The sequence below is a fragment of the Oncorhynchus kisutch genome, linkage group LG30 (assembly GCF_002021735.2).
Source record: "Oncorhynchus kisutch isolate 150728-3 linkage group LG30, Okis_V2, whole genome shotgun sequence".
Taxonomy (NCBI): domain Eukaryota; kingdom Metazoa; phylum Chordata; class Actinopteri; order Salmoniformes; family Salmonidae; genus Oncorhynchus; species Oncorhynchus kisutch.
In genome coordinates, this window is record NC_034203.2 from 7957502 (window position 1) to 7982395 (window position 24894).

General features: G+C 40.3%; 2 protein-coding genes across 6 annotated transcripts; one reads left to right on the top strand and one right to left on the bottom strand.

Moving 5' to 3' along the window:
• Positions 1-421: 421 nt before the first annotated feature.
• On the top strand, positions 422-14400 carry mier1b (mesoderm induction early response 1b, transcriptional regulator). Of its 5 annotated transcripts, none has more exons than XM_020466364.2 (13): positions 422-512; positions 1405-1429; positions 3252-3391; positions 3746-3937; positions 5339-5471; positions 5794-5855; positions 5987-6059; positions 6185-6336; positions 8189-8270; positions 8505-8596; positions 8966-9093; positions 12301-12431; positions 12558-14400. In XM_020466364.2, exons 1-13 carry the CDS (start codon positions 504-506, stop codon positions 12911-12913), a joined length of 1575 nt encoding a protein of 524 aa, XP_020321953.1. In that variant the 5' UTR covers positions 422-503; the 3' UTR covers positions 12914-14400. The 5 variants fall into 5 exon arrangements, with proteins under 5 accessions (XP_020321953.1, XP_031666378.1, XP_020321952.1 ...); XM_031810518.1 differs by having other exon boundaries at positions 9047-9093; XM_020466363.2 differs by having other exon boundaries at positions 423-512; positions 8502-8596.
• LOC109874470 (UDP-N-acetylglucosamine/UDP-glucose/GDP-mannose transporter) lies at positions 14304-23217 on the bottom strand. The gene is made up of 13 exons (XM_020466366.2): positions 22925-23217; positions 20927-20960; positions 20765-20851; positions 20280-20347; positions 18731-18802; positions 18561-18629; positions 18249-18351; positions 17807-17899; positions 17627-17694; positions 15699-15777; positions 15505-15587; positions 15273-15325; positions 14304-14960 (listed from the first exon to the last, which is right to left on the bottom strand). The coding sequence occupies exons 1-13, from the start codon at positions 23119-23121 to the stop codon at positions 14950-14952; spliced, it is 1017 nt and encodes a 338-aa protein (XP_020321955.1). The 5' UTR covers positions 23122-23217; the 3' UTR covers positions 14304-14949.
• Positions 23218-24894: the final 1677 nt, after the last annotated feature.

Below are 24894 nucleotides of genomic sequence, written 5' to 3' on the forward strand. Positions count from 1 at the left end.
TCATTTTATATATAGCCTTATAGTCTATGGGAAACTGTAAATTATCTAATGATAGCAACATCTAAAAATCATTTTTTATCCAAAATCATTGAAATTAATGATCACAAACGTTTAAATAACAGTGGGTCTAGTTATATGTGATAACAATGTATAGTGAGCAGTGAAATAACTATTGGTTTCCATTTGTGGTGACTGCTGACTGACATTAGGGATGAGATTAAATAGATCCTGGAATTTAGCCTGGTCTGGAGCAGGCTAGCTCCACAGAATAAATCTCCATGGTAATTTATACCATAACATATCCTCCTGCCCCCTATCCATCTTTAGTGCAACCGGATTACGGATCAATTGAGCCAGGATCACCAAGATATCCTGGCTTAATCCCTTATCCTAGTTTTGTGCAACAGGCCCCTGACGGAGTTGTAGGGAAAATATGTGTATGGGCGGGGCAAGTCAATCCGGGAAATTGCTGACCCCCAATGTAACCCTAAAGGATTTCAAACATGGCGGAGGTAGGAAGGAAACTCCAATAAATATCCGGGATAATAAAAATGTTTTAATTTATTTTTATTTATAGAGTTGATTCTGGCGGGTGCACTTCCCAAATGAGAAGCAAAAAATATGTCCTAAAAATACGGAGAAGAGATATACATTTTTAAATGTTAAACTTGTCGCGTTTCCATAAGTTGTATTTTTCAAACTTCAGTTTAGCGATGCTGGCTAGCTTCGTAGCTATGCTAAGCTATCTAGCTATAGTTGGCAGACTGCTAGCGTTAACGTTACCCACTCGAAAATATAGAATTTAATATTTAGAGTGCTATTGTATTTTTTTTGACCTGGTGGTATTCTGCATATCGAAAACGAAGCTAGGTGGCTAACTATTTGGATAACTAACTTAGCTAGCTAAAGTTAGCTGAGGCAGAGGCTAGCAAATAGCTGACGTTAGCTAGCTAATCATTCATACCTAAGTGTCTACATTGTGAGAACAACCCACTTGTTTATCAAAAACGACTTTAGCCATCTCCTGAAATTGATGATATGACTTGTTTCAATTATGGCCTGATCAGAGTTCTCTCCGTGCTAGAACCAGCTAACGTTAGCTACAGTAATGTCTATTCTACCTTGGCGTTGGCCAACAAGGAGCCAGGCATAAGTTTCAGGCGCGCTTTTAGTTTGACTTCCACTACCCAGACTGATGATCAGTTTGCTGTATTGTAGGTAGTTCATATTCATGTTTTTGTTCAGGCCTAGGTTGCCTGGAGACGATCTTGACCTCATCCAGAAAACAACATAATTCACTGACAGTATCTCTGAACCGTATAGCAAAGTTACAGCTACATATTTTGGCATCAACCGTAATGTGTATCTGTATCTGGTTGTGATTAATTTTGTTTTGTGTTTTAGCCCTCCGTTGGGAGTACGAGCCCAGGTAAATATTGTTATTTACAACTGAGAGAAAGGTGTATGCTCATTGATATGTTCATTTGAATCCCTCATTAAATCATTAACATGCGTGCTTCTACACCTGCATTGCTTGCTGTTTGGGGTTTTAGGCTGGGTTTCTGTACAGCACTTTGAGATATCAGCTGATGTAAGAAGGGCTTTATAAATACATTTGATTTGAAGTCAAATTGGGCTGAACACACCACGCTAACCACATTTCGAGCCACCGTTTTTATGCGAGTACAGTCATACCATATAAATAATAATCATGACAGCAGTGATGGATCAGTGGGTCCCAAACTGTGGGGCGCACGAGGGGCTGCCAACAATAGGGGTGTGAACAGCTTCCATTTTTTTTATTGGTCACATACACATATTTAGCAGATGTTATCGTGGTTGTAGCGAAATGCTTGTGTTCCTAGCGCCCAACAGTGCAGTAGTATCTAACAATTCACACATCTAAAAGAAAAAAAAATGGAATTAAGAAATATATAAATATTTGGGTGAGCAATGTCGGCGTGTCATTGACTAGAATACAGTATATACATATGAAATGAGTAAAGCAGTATGTAAACATTATTAAAGTGACTAGTGTTTTCTGTTTTTAAAATGGCCAGTGATTCCATGTCTATGTACATAGGGCAGCAGCCTCTAAGGTGCAGGGTTGAGTAACCAGGTGGAAGGCCATCAGACTGCTATTTAACAGTCTGATGGCCTTGCGATAGAAGCTGTTTTTCAGTTTCTCAGTCCCAGCTTTGATGCACCTGTCATGGCCTTCTGGATGAGAGTGGGGTGAACAGGCTGTGGCTCAGGTGGTTGACGTTCTTGATAATATTTTTGGCCTTGCTGTGATGTCCGGTGCTGTAGGCGTCCTGGAGGGCAGGCAGTGTGCCCCCGGTAATGCGTTGGGCAGACCACACCACCCTCTGGAAGGTCCTGCCGTTTGTGTCATGAACAGTGCTTGTGCCCATAGAAATAGATGTGGCGTACGGAGGTGGTGAGAGATGTTCCCCAATGCTGGAAGAGGGTCCTGATTGATGCAGTTTAGGAACCCCTGATAGAAACAGGAAGTTTCTGTACAATTTTAATAAATACTGACAGATCATTTGTTCATTCGACATGGTGGGATCTTTTTGTGTCAGTAAAATGTTTTTTGCGAGAGTAGGTGGTGGAACCTCGGAGTGAAAAGATGATATGGTGTGTGGTCCTCCCACTACGAATCGGGAAAGAAACCATCCAGTTTATTAGGCTACAGATGAAATAAGTTATGAACTTCTCAGGCTGGTGAAAGTGCAAGGTGATGAGCTTGATGCTCCTTTCCAATAAATATCGGGGGTCTTATTCTGTTGACATGATTGATGCTTGACTGCCGTTTGATAATGAAAAATATTCTCGCTCTTAGCCATAACAATCTCATGTAGACTAGCCTACCTGCACTGTATCGGTGAGCTGTTGCCTAGAGCGCACATGCCAAGACCAGAGTAAGCACATTTGCTATTTACCGCAAAGTTCATGGCTAAACTATCGGTGGAGTTGAAAATGCGATGGAAACGCATTGAACTTTAGATTTTTATTCAGTATATGACAATATACATTTAGCAGATTTTTATCTGCAGAATATCCGTTTGGTGGAAACGCACCACAGGTGGGAAAATTTGCATAATTTCTTTATGCGACTTTTAAAATATTTGCCTGAAAATCTGTCACCAATTGGATGGAAACCTAGCTTATGTCATAATATTGTTTGTTATATTTAATGTAGCACTTTATCAAGTATCTCCTCAGTTTCCCGGTGTGTTTTTTCTTAGGAGGTTCAGCAGACGACTATGAGTTTGATCCTTCAGCAGATATGCTCGTTCACGACTTTGATGACGAACGCACACTGGAAGAAGAGGAGATGCTCGAGGGAGAGACCAACTTCAGCAATGAGATTGATGACCTTGCACGGGTTCGTCTCAACATAATTTCTTCTTGTGATTTGAAAGTTATCCAGGGTCCTATTCATTAGGCACTGATCGGAAGAAGATGGACTGAAACAGGGAGGGACTACCCAAACTTGTCCAATAAGAAACACTTGTTTTTGTTTTATGTGCAGAACGTTTTGCTACAGTGAATGCTCTAAATGAATACAACCCTGGGAACAGTAACCTTTTAGTTATAGATATAGACTATTTGACCCCTATTATTGTAACGTTATACCAGTGATTTATGTCAGAAGGCAACACTCACATATTGATAATGTGAAGCTAGCTAGTCTGTATGTGCAACAAAAGTTGTTTTTGTTGTTCCATTTGTGCCATAGGAGGGAGAGATGCCCATTCATGAGTTGTTGAGTATGTACGGATATGGCGGTGGTTCACCTGCAGATGGAGAGGAAGAAGATGAGGAAGACCTAGAGGATGACGAGTTAGAGGATGATGAAGAGGAGGAGGAGGAAGAGGAGCTGGACAATGATGAAAGCAGCAGAAGCACTGGTGAGCTGAAGAGGAGTAAGGTGGGTGCCATGAATCTCCTGAAATAACAGGGAAAGCAATCAACATACTCATAAAGAAGGAATGCTTGTTTGCACCTTATTGCACTAATTTGATTGTTATAAATCAATACTACATATTCTGTAGCCAACAAAGTTTACATATTTAGTCAGAAATGTATACGACACTGAACAAAAATATAAACGCAACATGTAAAGTGTTAGTCCCATGTTTCATTGGCTGAAATAAAATCCAAGATAATCCATCGACCTGACGGGGGGCACATCAAGAAGCTGATTAAACAGCATGATCATTACACAGGTTCACCTTGTGCTCAGGACAATAAAAGACGACATTAAAATATGCAGTTTTGTCACAATGCAATGCCACAGATGTCTCATGTTTTGAGGGCGTGTGTAATTGGCATGCTGACTGCAGGAATGTCCACCAGACCTGTTGCCAGAGCATTGAATGTTAATTTCACAACCATAAGCCACCTGCAACATCGTTTTAGAGAATTTGGCAGTACGTCCAACCGGCCTCAACGTTGTGAACAGAGTGGTGGTGGTGGTGGTGGGGTTATGGTATGGGCAGACATAAGCTACGGACAACAAACACAATTGTATTTAATCGATGGAAATTTGAATGCGCAGAGTTACTGGTACGAGATTCTGAGGCCCATTGTCGTGCCATTCATCAGTCGCCACCACCTCATGTTTCAGCATGATAATGCATGGACCCATGTCGTAAGAATCTGTACACAATTCCAAGTAGCTGAAAATATCCCAGTTCTTCCATGGCCTGTGTACTCGCCAGACATGTCACCCGTTAGCATGTTTGGGATGCTCTGGATTGACGTGTACGACAGCGTGTTCCAGTTCCCACCAATAGCCAGCAACTTTGTACAGCTATTGAAGAGTGAGACAACACTCCACAGGCCACAATCAACAGCCTGATCAACTCTGCGAAGGACATGTGTCATGCTGCATGAGGCAAATGTGGTCACCAAATACTGACTTGTTTTCTGATTCACACTTCTATCTTTTTTTAAGGTATATGTGACCAACAGATGCATATCTGTAAGCCCAGTCATAAAATCCATATATTGGGGCCATGTGAATTTATTTCAAATGACTGGTTTCGTTATATGAACTGTAAGTCCGTAAAATCTTTGAAATGCGTTTATATTTCTGTTCAGTATAGTTACAAATCTGCTGATAGTATTTAAAATGCTGATCATACTTAAAACATGCACGCATGACTGCTAAATGGCATATATTATTATATAATAGATGCATCTAGGCAGCTTTGATGCTGATTCCAATGTTGTTTTTGATTCCAATGGCGTTTTTGACTGTAATGCACCATTGGTGACTAATCTGTGTGTAACTCCGTGATGTGTGTGTGTGTGTGTGTGTGTTCAGACCGAGAGGGTGAAGATCTCTTCGGGACTGGGGAACGAGAACCAGTTGTCCAACGAGGGTCACACGCGCTCCATCAAATCCCACTGCACGGCAGAGCTGATACGTGGATCACAGAAGCTCAAGTACTTTGAAAGTATGCACCTTTACTTCCGTCACGAGCAACGTTTTTTAAAATGTATTCTTGTGTTGGATAGTTTGTGAGATCTTGTTCTATGTGTTTTAACCCAGTGGTTCAAAATGAGAACTAATATGTCTCAGTAACCAGGTTTCCGTCCAACCTTTTTATGTGAGTAAAGTACATGTAGGATCAACATTTTATCTGCAACAAATACATTTGGTGGGAAAAGGCGCATAGTGTTTATGCGGATTTTAGAATATTCGCGTGAAATTCTGTCGCCAATTCGGATGGAAACCTAGCTAGTGAAAAAGAGTCAAAATGCCAAACCTTGTTTCAGATAATGATGCAGAGGAAGAATCAGAAGACGAAGATTATGTCCCTTCTGATGATTGGAAAAAGGTAAATATATTGTTTTTTATTATTGTTTAATCATTCGTTAGATATGGTAGTTCTAACCTTAAAGACATTTTATTCATTTGAAGCACACTTTCGATTCGTGAAACTAAACAATGTTTGTTTGACCTGGACAGGAAATCATGGTTGGTTCCATGTATCAGGCTGAAACGCCCTCTGGCCTTTGTAAATATAAAGACAATGAGAAAGGTAAGGTGTTATGTTTGCAATTACAATGCACTGATTAAGTTCAAGCGAAATATCTTCCAATCACAGAGGTAAATGGGAAGTAAAATGTATTTTCTTCCCCTCTCTCTTTTGTTCACTCGTGCCAGTATATGAAAATGATGACCAGCTTTTATGGGACCCTGAGTTCCTTCCCGAGGGCAAGGTTGTGGAGTTTTTGACGGAGGCGTCAAAACGAACAGGAGAGGAGAAGGGAGTGGATGCCATCCCTGAGGGATCCCATATCAAAGACAATGAGCAGGTATGAAGACCACCACAGTCTGGCACACCAAAGAAAAACGATTCGCAACGGAAAAGTTTGTTTATTGGAAAAGTTTAAGCCTTCACATTTCACTGTTCCAAAACTTTATGCCATCTACAGTTGAAGTCGGAAGTTTACATACTTAAGTTGGAGTCATTAAAACAATTTTTTCAACCACTCCACACATTTCTTGTTAACAAACTATAGTTTTGGCAAGTCGTTTAGGACATCTAATTATTGTGCATGACACAAGTAATTTTTCCAACAATTGTTTACATACAGATTATTTAACTTATAATTCACTGTATCACAATTCCAGTGGGTCAGAAGTTTACATAAACTAAGTTGACTGTGCCTTTTAAACAGCTTGGAAAATTCCAGAAAGCAATGCCATGGCTTTAGATGCTTCTGATAGGCTAATTGACATAATTTGAGTCAATTGGAGGTGTACCTGTGGATGTATTTGAAGGCCTAACTTCAAACTCAGTGCCTCTTTGCGTGACATCATGATCAAAAGAAATCAGCCAAGACCTCAGAAAAGAAAATTGTAGACCTCAACAAGTCTGGTTCATCCTTGGGAGCAATTTCCAAACGCCTGAAGGTACCACGTTCATCAAACGTACACAAGTATAAACACCATGGGACCACACAGCCGTCATTCCGCTCAGGAAGGAGTGTCCTAGAGAAGAACGTTCTTTGGTGCGAAAAGTGCCAATCAATCCCGGAACAACAACAAAGTACCTTGTAATGATGCTGGAGGAAATAAGTACAAAAGTTTCTATATCCACAGTAAAACGAGTTCTGTATCGACATAACCTGAAAGGCCTCTCGGCAAGGAAGAAGCCACTACTCCAAAACCGCCATAAAAAAGCCAGACTACGGTTTGCAACTGCACATGGGGACAAAGCTCGTACTTTTTGGAGAAATGTCCTCTGGTCTGATGAAACACAAATATAACTGTTCGGCCATAATGACCATTATGTTTGGAGGAGAAGGGGGAGGCTTGCAAGCCGAAGAACACCATCCCAACCATCAAGCATGGGCGTGTCAGCATCATGTTGTGGGGGTGCTTTGCTGCAGGAGGGACTGGTACACTTCACAAAATAGATGGCATCATGATGAGGAAGGAAAATGATGTGGCTATATTGAAGCAACATCTCAAGACATCAGTTAAAGTTAAAGCTTGGTCGCAAATAGGTCTTCCAAATGGACAATGACCCCAAGCATACTTCCAAAGTTGTGGCAAAATGACTTCAGGACAACAAATCAAGGTATTGGAGTGGCCATCACAAAGCCCTGACCTCAATGCTATAGAAAATGTGTTGGCAGAATGGAAAAAGCTTGTGCGAGCAAGGAGGCCTACAAATCTGACTCAGTTACACCAGCTCTGTCAGGAGGAATGGGCCAAAATTCACCCAACTTATTGTGGGAAGCTTGTGGAAGGCTAGCCAAAACGTTTATCCCAAGTTAAACAATTTAAATGCAATGCTACCAAATACTAATCTGACCCACTGGGAATGTGATGAAATAAATAAAAGCTGAAATAAATCATTCTCTCTACTATTATTCTGACATTTCACATTCTTAAAATAAAGTGGTGATCCTAACTGATCTAAAACAGGGAATTTTTACTAGGATGGCTTACATTTTCATGGTTTTTATGATATTTTATTTGAACGCGGCAGTTGTCATGATGTATGGAATTGTGAAAAACTGAGTTTTTAAATGTATTTGGCTAAGGTGTATGTAAACTTCCGACTTCAACTGTACTAAACAAGCACTATTACCATAAAAGACTTCAGTATGCACTATTGTCTGTAACCGTCTTCTTTACAATGTTGTCTTTCCACAGGCGCTTTATGAGTTGGTCAGGTGTGAATTTGACACAGAAGAAGCTTTAAGAAGACTGAAGTTTAATGTGAAGGCAGCTAGAGGTAAGACCAGCAGTGAAATTATTTGAACTTTCTCTTGATTTCAGTCAAATATCTGGCATATTTTCTCGTAATTACCTCACCAGGCATGTATGGCTTATTGAAGTATTTTGATGATAAAGGCTTTCCTTGGGTTACTTGTGTCTTGTTCATAGCATCCTACGCCATGGTTTTTATGATATTTTATTTGAACGCGGCAGTTGTCATGATGTTAACTCTTTCCCTCTGTCACAGAAGAGCTGTCTGTGTGGACAGAAGAAGAGTGTCGATATTTTGAGCAAGGACTAAAAGCTTATGGGAAAGACTTTAATTCCATACAAGCCAACAAGGTAAACTATGTTTATCTTAGAGATATCCTATTATATTTGCTACAGTATTTGATTGAAAAGTATATTGACATTAAGAATAATACTAATCTTCATGTTGATTTGAGAGTTGCATGTGTGTTTTTTTTTTAAAGCAATCAGGGTCGGGGTCAATTCCATTTGAACCTCATTCAACTTTCGTGAGGAATCGAAAATCTGTTTATGAATTGAAAAGCTACTCGTACTTTTTCATAATTTTTTTCAATTCACAAATTGCATTTTCGACTCATCCATCATAGACTTGACTGGGGAGTTGAAATTGAATTGAGTCCAACTCTGAAAGGCGATGGTAATAATGGCTATCTCGTTGTCTGCTGATATTACATTTTTCAGGTGAGAACTAGGTCAGTAGGAGAATGTGTGGCCTTTTATTACATGTGGAAGAAGTCTGAGCGTTATGATTTCTTTGCACAGCAAACCAGGCTGGGGAAAAGGAAATACAACCTTCACCCCGGTGTCACGTAAGTATTTTCACCAGACCAAGTACTTTTCAAATGCTTTCCCAAATGTTTCAAATATATTTGATTAGTCAACAAATTTGTTATGTTATACAATTCAATATATTATATAACATATAACGAAGAGAGTATATGGGTCTTTCTATAAATAATGGGGCCAATGTGTGACATTAGGATCAACATTTTAAAACGGGTTGAAACAAAATGAAAATAATTTGTATGCAGTTCCACATGAATTTAGAGGAATATATGCGAATTAGCCTATACCTCCACCTTTCCAATATAGGCCTAGGACTTTACATCCTTTAAGCAGGGTTCATACAGACATTGGCAAGTCAAACTCAAAGACTTTCAGGGACTTCAATCACTTAATTGTAATTTAAGGACCTCAATGTTATACAATTGTACATATAGGGCCTAATAGAGAACCCCCCCCCCCCCCCCCCCCCCCATCAAAAAGGCCATTTCCACTTTAAGAATAATGGATTTTTTTAGGCTTTGCCAATGCATTGATATTCAAATGATTATTACATTCTAAAAAATGTGAGGATAATATGGACTTGCCTGACTAAATAGATTGGATGCATGCGTGGCGATCTTCCTGTAGCCTATGTGGCCGACGCAGGCACACATAATAAACCATGAATAGCGGCAGCATTAATCTCACTTTCGCTGTTTTTCTAATGAGAACGCGACCAAAACCTAGCAACCTTTTGTAATAGAAGGATCTGTATGGAAAGCGAAGTTGAAGCCAGCATTAGATGTTGTCGTCCTAATTATAACCTTACATGCTTTTAACGCAACGGAGTAGTGTGAAACCTTTCAAGGAACGCGGCGGGAAACAAATGAAAGCGTCCACAATGTGATCAAAAATGAAATCACAGATAATTATACGGAACACGAGAACTTATAATTTATGACTTTTCAAGCACGAAATTGAGGAAATGTCTGATTTTCAAGGTAGGCCTATTCCAGTACTTGCATTTCTGAATTCAAGTAGACTACTTCAAGCGACTTGTATTGTTTAAAATTGCAGGTGTAACATGGAATCCAACATTTATTTGTCGTGTTATTTAATTACCAGATCATATTGTGAAGTAGGCCACTACTAGCCTGTCATTTGTCATTAATATCCAGAATAATTTATAGGAATAGCGTTGGGTGTTGCGCAATAGTCTATCCTACACAATTGCACCAAGGAGACTTGGGTGTCCAATCCAAGGCACAAAAACAAAAAACATGACCTCATTACCTTCATACTTTCTCTGTTAAATCCAACGAGACCCGGTTGTAAATCAAGCAGACTACAACAGATGAACATCAATTTGCTAGGGATATTAGATCCAACATGTATCCAGGCGCCACGATCTTCACCGATGTAACAAATGAGACAAATATTCTTGACATTCCATGCGAACGCCTTTTTTTCCAGCACTTGGGCTGTGTTTTTGCATTTTGCGTGCGCTATCACAACAGCTGTTCGTCACTTGACTGTCATTCAGAAATGTTCACCCCGTAACATGAGACACGAAACGTTACGTAGTTACACTGGATTTCTGAGATCGCTATACAAAAAGCTGTCCGACAACTAGGTCCAGGGTTCTTACAGGGTTTAAGTTCAATGTCTAATTTAACCGATTGATGCTTAATATATTATATAACAATAACTTATACTGACATAAATGCAAGGACAGAAAACTGTTTTGTCACACGATTTTGGTTTTAAATTAATTTGTGAATTGTGTTTAATATAGATGTTTCCCCTTTACAGTGCATGGTGTTACAGCCTGAACTCAAAATAGATTTTCTCACATCTACACAAAGTACCCCATAATGACAAAGTGAAAACGTGTTTTTAGGAATTTTTGCAAATGTATTGAAAATGAAATACAGATCTCATTTTCACACCCCTGAGTCAATGCTTAGTAGAAGCACCTTTGGCAGCGATTACAGCTGTGAGTCTTTCTGGGTAAGTCTCTTGTTAAGAGCTTTGCACACCTAGATTGTTCAACATTTGCCCACTTATTCTTTTCAAAATTGTACAAGCTCCGTCAAATTGGTGGTTGATCATTGCTAGACTACAATTTTCAGGTCTTGCCATAGATTTTCATTTAGACTGAAGTCAAAGCTGTAACTCTGTCACTCAAGAACATTCACTGTCTTCTTGGTAAGCAACTCCAGTGTAGATTTGGCCTTGTGTTTTAGGTTATTGTCCTACTGAAAGATGAATTCATCTCCCAGTGTCTGGTGGAAAGCAGACTGAACCAGGTTTTCCTCTAGGATTTTGCCTGTGCTTAGCTCCCAGTCCTTAATGATTACAAGCATAACCATAACATGATGCTGCCACCACTATGCTTGAAAATATGGAGAGTGGTACTCAGTAATGTGTGTAATTGGATTTTTCCCAAATATAACACTTTGTATTCAGGACAAAAAATGAAATGCTTTGGCACATTTTTTTGCAGTATTACTTTAGTGCCTTGTCGCAAACAGGATGCATGGTTTGGAATATTTGTATTCTGTAAAGCGGGTGTATTCAACACTCAGTGTATTGATACACCACCCAAAGTGTAATTGATAACTTCACCATGCTCGAAGGGATATTCATTGTCTGCTTTTTTTCCCATCTTTACCCATCTACCAATAGTTTTCCTTCTTAGCGAGGCATTGGAAAACCTCCCTGGTTTTTGTGTTAGAATCCGTTTGAAATTCACTGCTCTACAGAGGGACCTTACAATGTCTGTGTGTCTGGTGTAGTCATTCAAAAATCATGTTGATGCTCATTTTTACCCTTGAACTTATTTAGGCTTGCCACAACAAAGGGGTTGAGTACTTATTGACTCAAGAAATTTTTTCTAAAAACATAATTCCACTTTGACATGGGGTATTGTGTTTAGGCCAGTGATGACAAAATCACAACAAAATGTGGAATAAGTTAAGGGGTGTGAAATCCTCACTGGTACCCTAGTTTAGAGAAAGACCCATATTCAATTAAATGTAACTTGTCATGAATGGATGTTCCATGTCACTAATACATATTCAAAATGTGTGATAACCTTTGTTTTGTGAACCATACCTACTGTTGACACTGTTCTAGGGGTATTAATCAAATATCCTTTTAACACTATAATACTGAGCTGATATGTGCTATGCTGGTAGGCTGTAGTTGATGCTGACTGTGTGGTTGGTTGTCTACCCCATGTGTCTCAGGGACTACATGGACCGGCTGCTAGATGAGACGGAGAGTGTCACTTCCAGCCGGGCGGCCTCGCCCCCTCCCACCACCTCAAACAGTAGCACCAGCCACTCTGAGAGGGAGGACGGCAGCAGCAGCCACAACGGTAAGGGAGAAATATACTCAGGGAACATGAAATGCTGTTAAAACGACTGGGAACATATGTGAATTCTTGTGAAGACCCTACATAATTCATGACGTCAGCAGCTCACTCTTATCTTTCCTCCAATAGGTGTAGTGAGTCAAAACTCTGGCTCTGGAGAAGGTTCTCAATCGTCCACGGTGGCGAATGAAGTCAAAGCAGAACCCGCCCAGTCCAACAGGCCCACTGACAACCACCCCTGTCTGGACGCTTTCCCTGCTCCCACCGCCTCGGACAATGACTCCAACGACTGCGAGGCGGCGGCCGTCGTGCCCAGCCACAACAGGAACGGCTCCCTGGAGCCCCACCATGCCGACGGTCACTACGATGAAGACGCGCTCCTCTATGACAGGCCGGCTAAGAGGTGCCGGACGGAGGCGGAGTCACTGGAACAGGGGGAGCCGGAACCCTCCAGAACATCGACGACACTCCAGCAGGAGGACTGATGATAGATGACGACCCCTTCTCAGAGGTCAAAGGGCACAGAACCAAACCTTTAAAAACCATGGTCGTATTAATTAGTGCACACGGAAGCAAAACATTTAGCAACGGAAAACAAAAACTAGTGTTTCTTATTGGACAAGTTCAGGTAGTCAATCCCTGTTTCCTTCCATCTGTTTTCGTCCGTTTAGTGGCTAATGAATACGACCCGTACTAACCAACCAAACCCAGCTGGGCCACACCAGCAAACGGAGGGAGGGCAGCGGCCTGATTGTAAAGGGGCACAACATACAGCCCTGCCTCGTCCCCCATCCAGCAAAACCTCCAACGCTCCACACATCCAAAGTACCACAGTTCCTGAACTCATACCTACTATTACTTCCACCACTTCATACTCATTCTTCTCCTTATTCCCTTTTTTGGAGAGACCGATCTCAAATTTGTACACTCAAATGCTTTTTTCCTATTTGTATTAGAATAAAAATCAGCTGTGATATTTTTTTACGTGAAATATATTTATATATTTTTTAAAGAAATGTATTATGATTGATGGGTATTTGCTGTCCTAGCCATTTGAAACCAGGAAATCGAAGGGGGTCTATGTAGAGGGTTCTAGGTCTTCGACAGGGCAATAGTTAAGCAGGCACACTGTTGCACTTTCATCCTTTATTTTCTTTTTGTTGATATTGAGTGGTTAACGCAACACTGCTGAACGACATCATTACTTATTTGCAACTTGATCCCCCATATGCCGTAACCATGGATATTTTTTAATTGCAAGAAATGAACTAATGGGAGTGTCTGTCCCGAGGTTTGTTTGTGTAAAGCGTCTGACATCAGTGATGTCCTGTGGAACGCATCGGTTTGAACGCTATATTTTTAATTTTTAGGCTTTCATGTTTTGTTTTTTGATTTTAGACAGTAAGTACACGTGTAAAGTTTGTATAGATTTGATGTTGTACAATTATACTTTTTGATAACCGTCTAATCTCTCTGTTTTATGGTCTCTCCTTGTTGCTCCGAGCAGAGCTGTTCTAAAGTAATTCTTATTTCCCAGGCCCATTTTTTTTCACCTGGTGCATTTGGACATTTTTTGCAGCAAGAAGATGTTTGACAATGACTCCATGTTAATGGGAGATGTGCAGTGATGCTTTTTGAAACCGGAGACTGGTACCAGTAATGTTTCTTCTCACCTGCCATTACCTGCAAAGTTTCATGATGGCCTCTGTAAGCAAGCTCGTTACAAATTGTAATTGAAGAACTTGACTGTAATCTTCAAATGTGAAGGACCTCCATTTAGTTCCAGTGGAGGCTTCTTAATAACAAGACATTGTTTTGAGAACTTTATTTTGTTACAGTAGCCTTTGGTCTACATTCACAAATGGTCAAACAAAATTGTTGATTAAAGTAGGTATTCACTTTAATTCATGTCAGGAAAACAAAGACTGGCTGTGACAATAGTGGCTATATTTAATAAATGTATTCAGACTGGTGACCTGTTATTTCATGATTTTCCTGTGGCCTAACTGCAAAATAGGCACTTTAATGATAAATTGATTTGAATTATGTGGGGGAGTTCATACATTTTTCATCAGTGTGACAGGAAATTAAACCTAGCAATATTTCAAATATGCATGTAACCAACATGAGGTTTAAAATGTCGAACAGAGTAAAAAAAGGAAAAGCACTTTGCTTAGAAATTAGGTTCACAAAAACATTTTTGAATAAACAGGTCGAGAATCAGAGGCACATTACAGAACAGACAAAAGGCAATTTCCAAGAAGTTTGTGGAGATAGCATTCATGCTAAACACTAGATGTTGGCTCAAGAGGAAAAAACATTTACAGTACTATGTGTCTTATTGAATTCCAGCCATAGTTACTGCATTTACTTGATTAGGCACAAATCTTCAATAACACTGATTCAGTCTTGCTGATGATGATTAAGAATATGTTGAAATAGTGGCCAAAGGTAAATAAATGTCCGACATACACGTACGTCTTACAAAGTCCAGCTCCAACCTTCCAGTGGCACCCCCACTTCAAGTTTTTTCTGTTGAAATGACAATGAAACGTTTCAGAAATGTCCATAAAGTGAAATTATGAATATTACTATATAAATAGAATAATATAGAACAGCATTAACTATGGACCAAATCTAGGATTTCAAGCACAGGCCTTTTTGCTATGCCAAGTATCAGCCAATGGGAAAGTTGAACAGCTGTTTTTAAATCAAACATACTTTACATAACAGTACCATTTGGAGAAGAAAATAAAACATCTGTCAAAAATGAACAAGTCCATTTGTTTTCACACACACAATTTCTAATCTAATTTTCATGTCTAATCTTTTCACTTTGCTTACTTGATTGTTCATCTGTGAATGTGATGTAGGAGTACACCAGACTGCCAGCAATGCTAGGGAGACAAAGAGAAGGATGCTCAAATTAAACTCTCATGGCATCTCTTCAGTCAATGACATAAGGAAAAACTCCATTACACTTCAGTATATGAGACCTGTCAGTATCAAGAGTAGGAAGTAGAAAAGAGAAGGTCCGTACTTTCAGAATTAAGCCAAACGAAGAACGTTCATTTACCTGATGTTTAATCCAATAAAGTTGACCCAGGTGAAAATATAGTCTCCGCCAAAGACCATACCAAGATAAGTGACTAAAATATTCTGTGGAAAGAAGTAAAACAGCAGTCAATACTTTAGTCACGACAGTGTAGAACTACGTAAATGCTGTAACTGTAGTGTTGTAGTGATAAAGAAACAACAGTGATGGCTTACTTTAATACAGCCCACTATGGTGGTGGTCAATGCAGAGTTATGCTGAGTGCAAAGCACAATGGAGTACATTAAAACAAAGCTGCCAAAACAGAACAAAAGACGCTATGAATTAATAATCCGTATATAATAATGAGCTTTGTTAAACATGACCTATTTCATTCTGAAGGAATGTTGACACTAATTGCGGTTGAAAATGTTGTGAGGCTTCTAAAAAATAAAATAAAACTCTATGACTACCGAATTGTCCAACAATTATTCTTATAACAAGAATACAATGCACAATATTAAAACTATTGTACAATGAATCACTCGTCCCAGACCATTATCGCAGTGAAATCTTATACCAGGTATACAGTGCATTCGGAAAGTACTCAGACCCGTTGACTTTTTCCACATGCTGTTACGTTACAGCCTTATTCTCAAGCGACACACAATGCCCCATAATGACAAAGCGAAAAACCGTTTTTTGGAAATGTATTAAAAAACAGAAATACCTTATTTACATAAATATTCAGACCCTTTGCTATGAGACTCAAAATTGACCTCAGGTGCATCCTGTTTCCATTGATCATCCTTGATATGTTTCTACAACTTGATTGGAGTCCATGTGTGGTACAGTCGATTGATTGGACATGATTTGGAAAGGCACACACACCTGTCTATATAAGGTCCCCCAGTTGACAGTCTATGTCAGAGCAAAAACCAAGCCATGAGGTCAAAGGAATTGTCTGTAGAGCTCCGTGACAGGATTGTGTCAAGGCACAGATCTGGGGGAAGGGTACCAAAACATTTCTGCAGCATTGAAGGTCCCCCAAGAACACAGTGGCCTCCATCATTCTTACATGAAAGAAGTTTGGAACCACCAAGACTCTTCCTTTCGCTGGCCGCCCGGCTAAACTGAGCAATCAGGGGAGAAGGGCCTTGGTCAGGGAGGTAACCAAGAACCCAATGGTCACTCTGACAGAGCTCTAGAGTTCCTCTGTGGAGATGGGAGAACCTTCCAGAAGGACAACCATCTCTGTAGCACTCCACCAATCAGGCTTTGATGGTAGAGTGCCCAAACGGAAACTACTCCTCAGTAAAAAGGTACGACAGCCCGCTTGGAGTTTGCCAAAAGGCACCTAAAGGACTCTCAGACCATGAGAAACATGATTCTCTGGTCTGATGAAGCCACGATCGAACTCTTTGGCCTGAAAGCCAAGCGTCACGTCTGGAGGAAACCTGGCATCATCCCTATGGTGAAGCATGGGGGTGGCAGCATTATGCTGTGGGGATGTTTTTCAGCGGCAGGGACTGGGAGACTAGTAAGGATTGAAGGAAAGATGAACGGAGCAAAGTACAGCGAGATCCTTGATGAAAACCTGCTCCAGAGCACTCAGGACCTCTAACTACAGCAAAGGTTCACCTTCCAATAGTACAACGACCCTAAACACAGCCAAGACAACGCAGGAGTGGCTTTGGGACAAGTCTCGGAATGTCCTTGAGTGATCCAGCCAGAGCCCAGACTTGAACCCAATCGAATATCTCTGGAGAGATCTGAAAACAGCTGTGCAGCGACGCTCCCCATCCAACCAGACAGAGCTTGAGAGGATCTACAGAGGAGAATGGGAGAAACCCCCCAAATACAGGTGTGCCAAGATTTTAACGTCATACCCAAGAAGACTCAAGGCCGTAATTCCTGCCAAAAGGGGCCTCAAGAAAATAAAGGGTCTGAATGCTGTGATGTGATATTTTTGGAACTTTTTTTGAACATTTACAACAAATGTCTAAAAACCTGTTTTTGCTTTGTTATTATGGGGTATTGTATGTACATTGCAGGAAAAAACTATTTCAGCAATTTTTAAACAAGGCTGTAATGTAACAAAATGTGGAAAAAGTCAAGGGTTCTGAATACTTTCTAAATTTTATGAAAATATCAATACCCTCACCCCATAACACAGGAAAGCACAAACTGGAACAAAAACAGCATGTCTGACCACCCTTCAAACTCCAATGCCTTGGATAGAAACAGGAGAAACACCACAAACATGGGGTCAGTTAAAAGGGTAACAACAATAGTCAGTAGATGTTTTTCACAGCACATAAGTTACACACGAACAGCCTCTTACCATTTGTAGATCCCCGGCGAAATGTGCATATGCCACTGTAGGGATGATCATAAATAAAGCGTTGTAATACAGCAGCCCATATTTTCCAAGCTCCTATGAAAACATACATACAAGTGGGAAAAAAACATTAACACAACACACAATGGCAATACTTCAATGGGGAGACCCAAAGGGGCTGAGGGTATCAAATTGACACGGAATGGGTTGTCCAAGTTTGTTGTTATATCAATATGTGTGTGTACACACCGGACCACATTGTTTATAGACATACTGTACAGAAGTCATGAAGTGTCTCAATCGGGTGCACACAACATAAAACATGAGTACCTGTACTGTAAATATACAGTGGGGTGGTCTCTCCCCATCTTTTATTATGCTCTAATACAGAGGAACAAGTCAAGTATTCACAACAACAACAAACAAAAAAATGTTGGCCACTTACCTTGGAGTCAAGTTTCTGCTTCACATAGGCCCCATTGGCTGCAGTCAGAACATTGTTGAGCATTATGAAAACATAGCCTTGAAGATCAAAGGCCAAATCCGTGCTGTAACAGATTTTTACCAAATGAGAGATGTTTTTTTCTTCTTCATTCCTTCCATGTATTTCCACACTAAATGGGGATAATTCCCTTTTGAACAGTTTAACTACATACTAGAGACTTTGCAATGGTAAACTGAACCTGCCGGGTTGAGACGCGCTTAAAGCAATCTGGCCTCGGCACCCTCAGAGCAAGCAAGCAAGTCAAATTCTTACCTCGCAGCTACAAAGGCTCCAAAGATCATGGCAAACACGGTTGCCTTGATAGGCCCAGAGAATGTCTTTCTGTGGGGAATGAAACATTTATTCACCCAATGAAAAAAAATCTAATGCAATCTTATTTTGAAATGTCTAATATTGGTTTCTAATATTTGAAGAGAACTTACTTCAGTAAGATTCCCTCGGCCAACATTGTTAACAAAATAGAGAATCTTCTTAAAACTGTAAACATGGGTAAACTGGAAGAGGATAAAGGATACATACAATCATACCACTGTGTTCTTTATGAGCGATTCCTCATGAAACCAGGACAACATTAAAAATACCACGATTAAGATTTTCACTAAATTAAATCCATAGAATGGTCCATTGGAGGAAGTATTGTTGATATATTTGACAATTGTATCTAACGGCATAATTCAGAAATAATTGATCAACGTTGGTATATTTATGGCATTTTGGTCTTACCCAGGCCTCCTTTAAGTGTGTAGGTGCTACAAAGCAAACATTGGCACCTGCTCTGTAATATGGCATATCAAAGTTCCAGAGCTACTTTTAGAGTTATGATCCAATTTGTTAGCATTACCCACGGAGTGAATGTGAAAATGGTTTCAAAATGTTCACCCTCTGCTGGTGATTAGCAGGATGTGCAATGATACAAGTAAAAGGAGAGCTGTGATTGCCTACTATGCCAATTTCTGTTCTGTGTATAAAATGGTCCATAACAATAAAACTCGCTGAGATCCCACTCTGGAACTTTGATATTCCCATAGAGTATATTCGGTTCAGCAATATATTGAAAAATATGCCATATTCATGTTTATTTTTTCATATTCAGAAATTAATGTACAAAAAAAACAAATGCTATTGAAATCAAAAAACTACTCATACCACAGAGCAATTGGTAAAGCTTCATATGAACCAATTTCTGCTTTGTAGCAGCTACAAATTAAACATTATGGAGTCTTAAAGGAGGCCTGGGTAAGGTCAAAATGTTAATGAAATTTGGCATACAGTATTTATTACTTCTCAATTATGCTTTTAGATACAAACGTCAACAATCTTTCCTACAAAGGACAATTTCATTTTTTTCAAATTTGTTTTACCTCTTTTGTCCCCAATTTCGTGGTATCCAATTGGTAGTTACAGTCTTGTCCCATCGCTGCAACTCCCGTATGGACTCGGGAGAGGCGAAGGTCGAGAGCCGTACGTCCTCCAAAAAAACAACCCAACCAAGCCGCACTGCTTCATGACACAATGCCCACTTAACCCGGAAGCCAGCCACACCAATGTGTTGGATGAAACACCGTACACCTGGCGACCGAGTCAGCGTGCACTGTGCGTGGCCCACCACAGGAGTCGCTAGTGCCCAATGGGAGAAGGACATCTCTGCCGGCCAAACCCTCCCATAACCCGGATTGGCTGGGCCAATTGTGCGCCGCCCCATGGGTCTCCCGGTCGCGGTCGGCTGCGACAGAGCCTGGACCCAAACCCAGAATCTCTAGTGGCATAACTACCACTGCGATGCAGTGCCTTAGACCACTGCGCCACTAGGGAGGCATACAAAGGACTATTCTATGGGTTACATTTAGCAAAAATCCCCTAAATCATGTCCTTCTTTGTCCTGATTTAGTGAGGAATCGCTCTTTATTTCTATAATATGAAGCATAAATGGTGAATATTCCATATCAGGGTCAATGAAGAAGACGTCAATACTTGAGTCGCTTGGTTCCTAGAAGTCCTGATACCTGATTCCCAACATACAGAAGCGGTAGGGGAAACATCTGCAAATACAGAATAAAAGTCTACTGTAGACACAGTAGTTCATCATGTTGAAACAGGCACACGGTTTCCATTGTCTGATGCAAGACTCAGTGTACAATCTACTCCCGAGAGAAGCCATTGTTTACCTACTTCTGAGAGGGTCTATGGTGAGGAAAACAAAATACAGCTTGTTGGGGCTATGTCCCACCCACTTGACATTTTCACCAATGACTGTTTTGGACATTAGGTTGTATGTAAGTCAAAGCAACGGAAGGGCCATTTAAACTGTCAAATTGAGCTCCCTTCAGCTTGAATGATGGGTTATATGGTGCATCTGGAAATGTAAGCAACAGAATGTACAATGTACATAGATTGTACAAAATGTACAATAGATTGTAATAGTATGCTGCTGATATAGAAAGGAATCGTCGTATCACCTTGTTTGGGATGCTCCTGTCCAAACCTGGAAACGTGATGATACCTATTGCCTTTGCAGCTCCTAGTACTAGTACTGTAGCCAGCATCTGGGAAAAAAAATGGTATGTAATAAACCTTTTATATACAACTCAATTGATGTAACTCATGAAGCGCATACTTACTTGACCGATCCCAACACATGTTGATGAGGGGAATCTGCAAACAAAAATGATTAAAATGTGACTTCAGCAAATGCATACAGTATGACAAAGTAGGCTCCTATCATAACTACTATGGCCAGTATCAGAGGAAATTCCCATAGACTAATAGTACCATGTAGGAATAAAGGCAGTTCTTTGGCAATAAAACATTACAGCTATTTTATTCAGGGTAAAATAATAATCACAATGACAAGTTTGACATTCAAAGCAGTCAGGTTTCTCTACATAAATCTGTGGTCAGCAAAAATCTTTCGATAACGTTTAATACTGTGAAAGTAAAGTACCAGTCAAAAGTTTGGACACCTACTCATTCAAGGGTTTTTATTTATTTGTACTGTTTTCTACATTGTAGAATAATAGTGAAGACAACAAAACTATGAAATAACACATCGAATCATGTAGTAACCTAAAAAAAGTGTTAAAATATATTTATATTTGAGATTCTTCAAAGTAGCCACCCTTTGCCTTGACAGCTTTGCACACTCTTGGCATTCTCTCAACCAGCTTCACCTGGAATGTTTTTCCAACCGTCTTGGAGTTCCCAAATATGATGAGCACTTGTTGGCTGCTTTTCCTTCACTCTGCGGTCCAACTCATTCCAAACCATCGCAATTGGGTTGAGGTCGGGTGATTCTGGAGGCCAGGCCATCTGCTGAGGCACTCCATCACTCTTCTTCTTGGACAAATAGCCCTTACACAGCCTGGAGGTGTGCTGGGTCATTGTCCTGTTGAAAAACAAATGATAGTCCCACTATGGGACGGCGTATCGCTGCAGAATTCTGTGGTAGTCATGCTGGTTAAGTGTGCCGTGAATTCAAAATAAATCACAGTGTCACCAGAAAAGCAACATCACAACTCCTCCTCCATGTTTTGTGGTCGGAACCACACATGCGGCGATCCGTTCACCTACTCTGGGTCTCACAAAGACATGGCGGTTGGAACCAAAAATCTAACCAATGAACCAGACTCATCAGCCCAAAGGACAGATTTCCATCGGTCTAATGTCCATTGCTCGTGTTTCTTGGCCCAAGCAAGTCCTCTTATTCGTGTCCTTTAGTAGTGGTTTCTTTGCAGCAATTCTACCATGAAGGCCTGATTCACACAGTCTCCTCTGAACAGTTGATGTTGAGATGTGTCTGTTACTTGAACTCTGAAGCATTTATTTGGGCTGCAATTTCTGAGACTGGTAACTCTACTGAACTTATCATCTTGTGCAGCAAAGGTAACTCTGGGGCTTCCTTTCCTGTGGTGGTCATGAGAGCCAGTTTCATCATAGAGCTTTATGTTTTTTGCGACTGCACTTGAAGAAACTTTCAAAGTCCTTGAAATATTCCAGATTGACTGACCTTCATGTCTTAAAGTAATGATGGACTGTTGTTTCTCTTTGCTTATTTGAGCTGTTCTTGGCATAATATGGACTTGGTCTTTCACCAAATAGGGCAATCTTCTGTATACCACCCATACCTCGTCACAACACAACTGATTGGCTCAAATGCATTAAGAAGGAAAGAAATTCCACAAATTAAACTTTTAACAAGGCACCCCTGTTAATTGAAATGTATTCCAGGTAACCACCTCATGAAGCTGGTTGAGAGAATGCCAAGAGTGTGCAAAGCTGTCATCAAGGTGGCTACTATGAAGAATCTCAAATATAAAATAAATGTTGATTCGTTTAACACTTTTTTGGTTACTACATGATTCCATATGTGTTATTTCATAGTTTTGTTGTCTTCCCTATTTTCTACGATGTAGAAAATAACAAAAAATAAAAACCCTGGAATGAGGTGTCCAAACTTTTGACTGCATGTGTAAAACAGCTTTATGCCACACAACATTCAACTACATTGATGTTGGTACACCCGAGACCGAGTAAGCAAACAACCTCACTCTGTTTTTTAGCACTGTCATTAGTGTCCAAAGTCCAACCAACTGCACATGCATAGACTACTGTAGGCATACCTGTAACTGGTGAGGACGCTTTTGTTCACAACAACGATTAAAAACGAGCTCAGCCCGTAAAATCCGGCAGCGAAAAGCTTCAGGAACACGGCTGACCTCCCGCCCGTCATCCCTTTACTGTCATTCTTGGATAATGAGCTTTTATCCGAGGTTTTCCCTTCAATTTGCACATGTTGACGTTTCCGAACTTCCGCCATAATTCACTAAATACTACGTCATGACGATGTCAGAGGGGTTGTCTTCCAATGCGTAAGTGATAAACATTGGGCTCGTTTGAGTGGTAAGGCGAGAGCAGCCGGCAGTAGACGGAAGTCGAGTGAAGTCGACTCTGCGACAGCTAAAAGTCGGACACTGCAGTTGCTTTCAAACAGCAAGGCTAAGATCAGCATGACAGTGTTAACATAGCTGCTATTGTTTATAAAAGTTTGTCTGAATAAATGTCAAAATACACTCAAACTGGAAACAATGTGTGTACAGTTATTTGGTTAGAGGTCTCAAATATCACGTTTCATTTGTATTCCCTGTAGCTTTATATTTGAGCAAAATTGGTTCCTGTTTCAGTCACGTATTTAGACATTCACATTGATCAAACAAAAACACCCTAATAATTGGTTGACAAATAGGGCCTCCCACAATGCAGGCGATGGCTGCACTGTGCAGCGACTTCATCAAAAACTGCATGAGCTTTGATCACATTTTTGTAAAGTTCATGCAGTTGACATGTAGTCGCAAGTCAGACCATTTTTATAACCATAATGCAACAGTTTGAAAGGTGTTGACCAACAATGGTCAATGACTTGACAAAAGTAATCCACTGAAGCGTGTCCATTGCTACAATGTAGCCACCTTGTAGGATGCAAAAGTGTCATGACAGAATGTACCCAAATGGTTCTCAACTCCAAAATGTACATCAATGGAGTTGAGCGGAGATAACTGTGGGAGGACTGAACATTGAGTAGCTGTTAGTCGATACTTGTAAATGTAAATTCTAAACCGTTACGTGTTCCTGCTTGTCCTCTGTAGCTGCATGCCTTTCTGTTTGCTGAAATCCACCATTTTTATAAACTTTAAATACAACAACTGACTGTTTTCTTGAATCGACTGACAGTGACTCAATGTAGTCACAGAGGTCCACTCCACCCACCCAGTCTTCGCAACCCACCTCTACCTAGATGTACGAATTGTGGAGTTTAAACCTAGATAGCCAGAATGTAGATTAATACAGTAGGCTCGTTTGAGTGGTAAGGCGAAAGCAACCGACTGGAGACGAAAGTCGATGAGTGAAGTCGTTGGACGTGCATCGACAACATCCGAAAGTCCCGACACTGTAATGGTTTTCCAACAGCAAGTCTCAGATCAACATGGCAGAGTCAAAATGGCTGCTATTGTTAAAGGTTTGTCTGTATAAATAATACACATTTCTACACCCCCCATATCATACATACTGGCAACATAATGTGTGTACAATTCATTGGTTAGAGCAGTTTCCCAAACTCAAGCTTTGATTATTTGAGTCAGCGGGTGCAGTTGGTGAGAAGCAACTGCTGCGACTTCATCAAAAGCGGCATGACCTTTGGTCATACGACTTTTGTTGACACAGTTGACACGTAGTTGCAAGCCAGACGATTTTTATAACCATAATGCAACACACTTTGAAAAGCGGTGACCAACAATGGTCGACGACCTGACAGAAGTGATCCGCTCGAACGCGCCCACACTCCCATATTTTTATCATAGACATTAAAACCAGGTTTTCATATCAATATTCCATGTCATAAGGAAAGCCTGCCTGGCCTAAGAAATTGAACATTTATGTAATCTATGGTTGGCATCATCTTGTGTGTGTTGTGATTTCCAATAGTGTGTGTTGTGATTTCCAATAGTATTAGTTTAACACTTGAATCTTTTATCAAATTTTAATTGTCCAATGCAAATGTTTTTCTCTCAATATAAAATCATTACTGGGTAAC

Coding starts and splice junctions, on each gene's coding strand:
- mier1b (XM_020466363.2), top strand. Junction 1,430..3,251: donor CGTTGGGAGTACGAGCCCAG/GTAAATATTGTT, acceptor GTTTTTTCTTAG/GAGGTTCAGCAGACGACTAT. Junction 8,597..8,965: donor ATTCCATACAAGCCAACAAG/GTAAACTATGTT, acceptor TACATTTTTCAG/GTGAGAACTAGGTCAGTAGG.
- LOC109874470 (XM_020466366.2), bottom strand. CDS start 23,121: ATGGCGGAAGTTCGGAAACGTCAACATGTGCAAATTGAAGGGAAAACC. Junction 18,630..18,730: donor GCCGAGGGAATCTTACTGAA/GTAAGTTCTCTT, acceptor CATTCCCCACAG/AAAGACATTCTCTGGGCCTA. Junction 15,326..15,504: donor TTTATTGGATTAAACATCAG/GTAAATGAACGT, acceptor TTGTCTCCCTAG/CATTGCTGGCAGTCTGGTGT.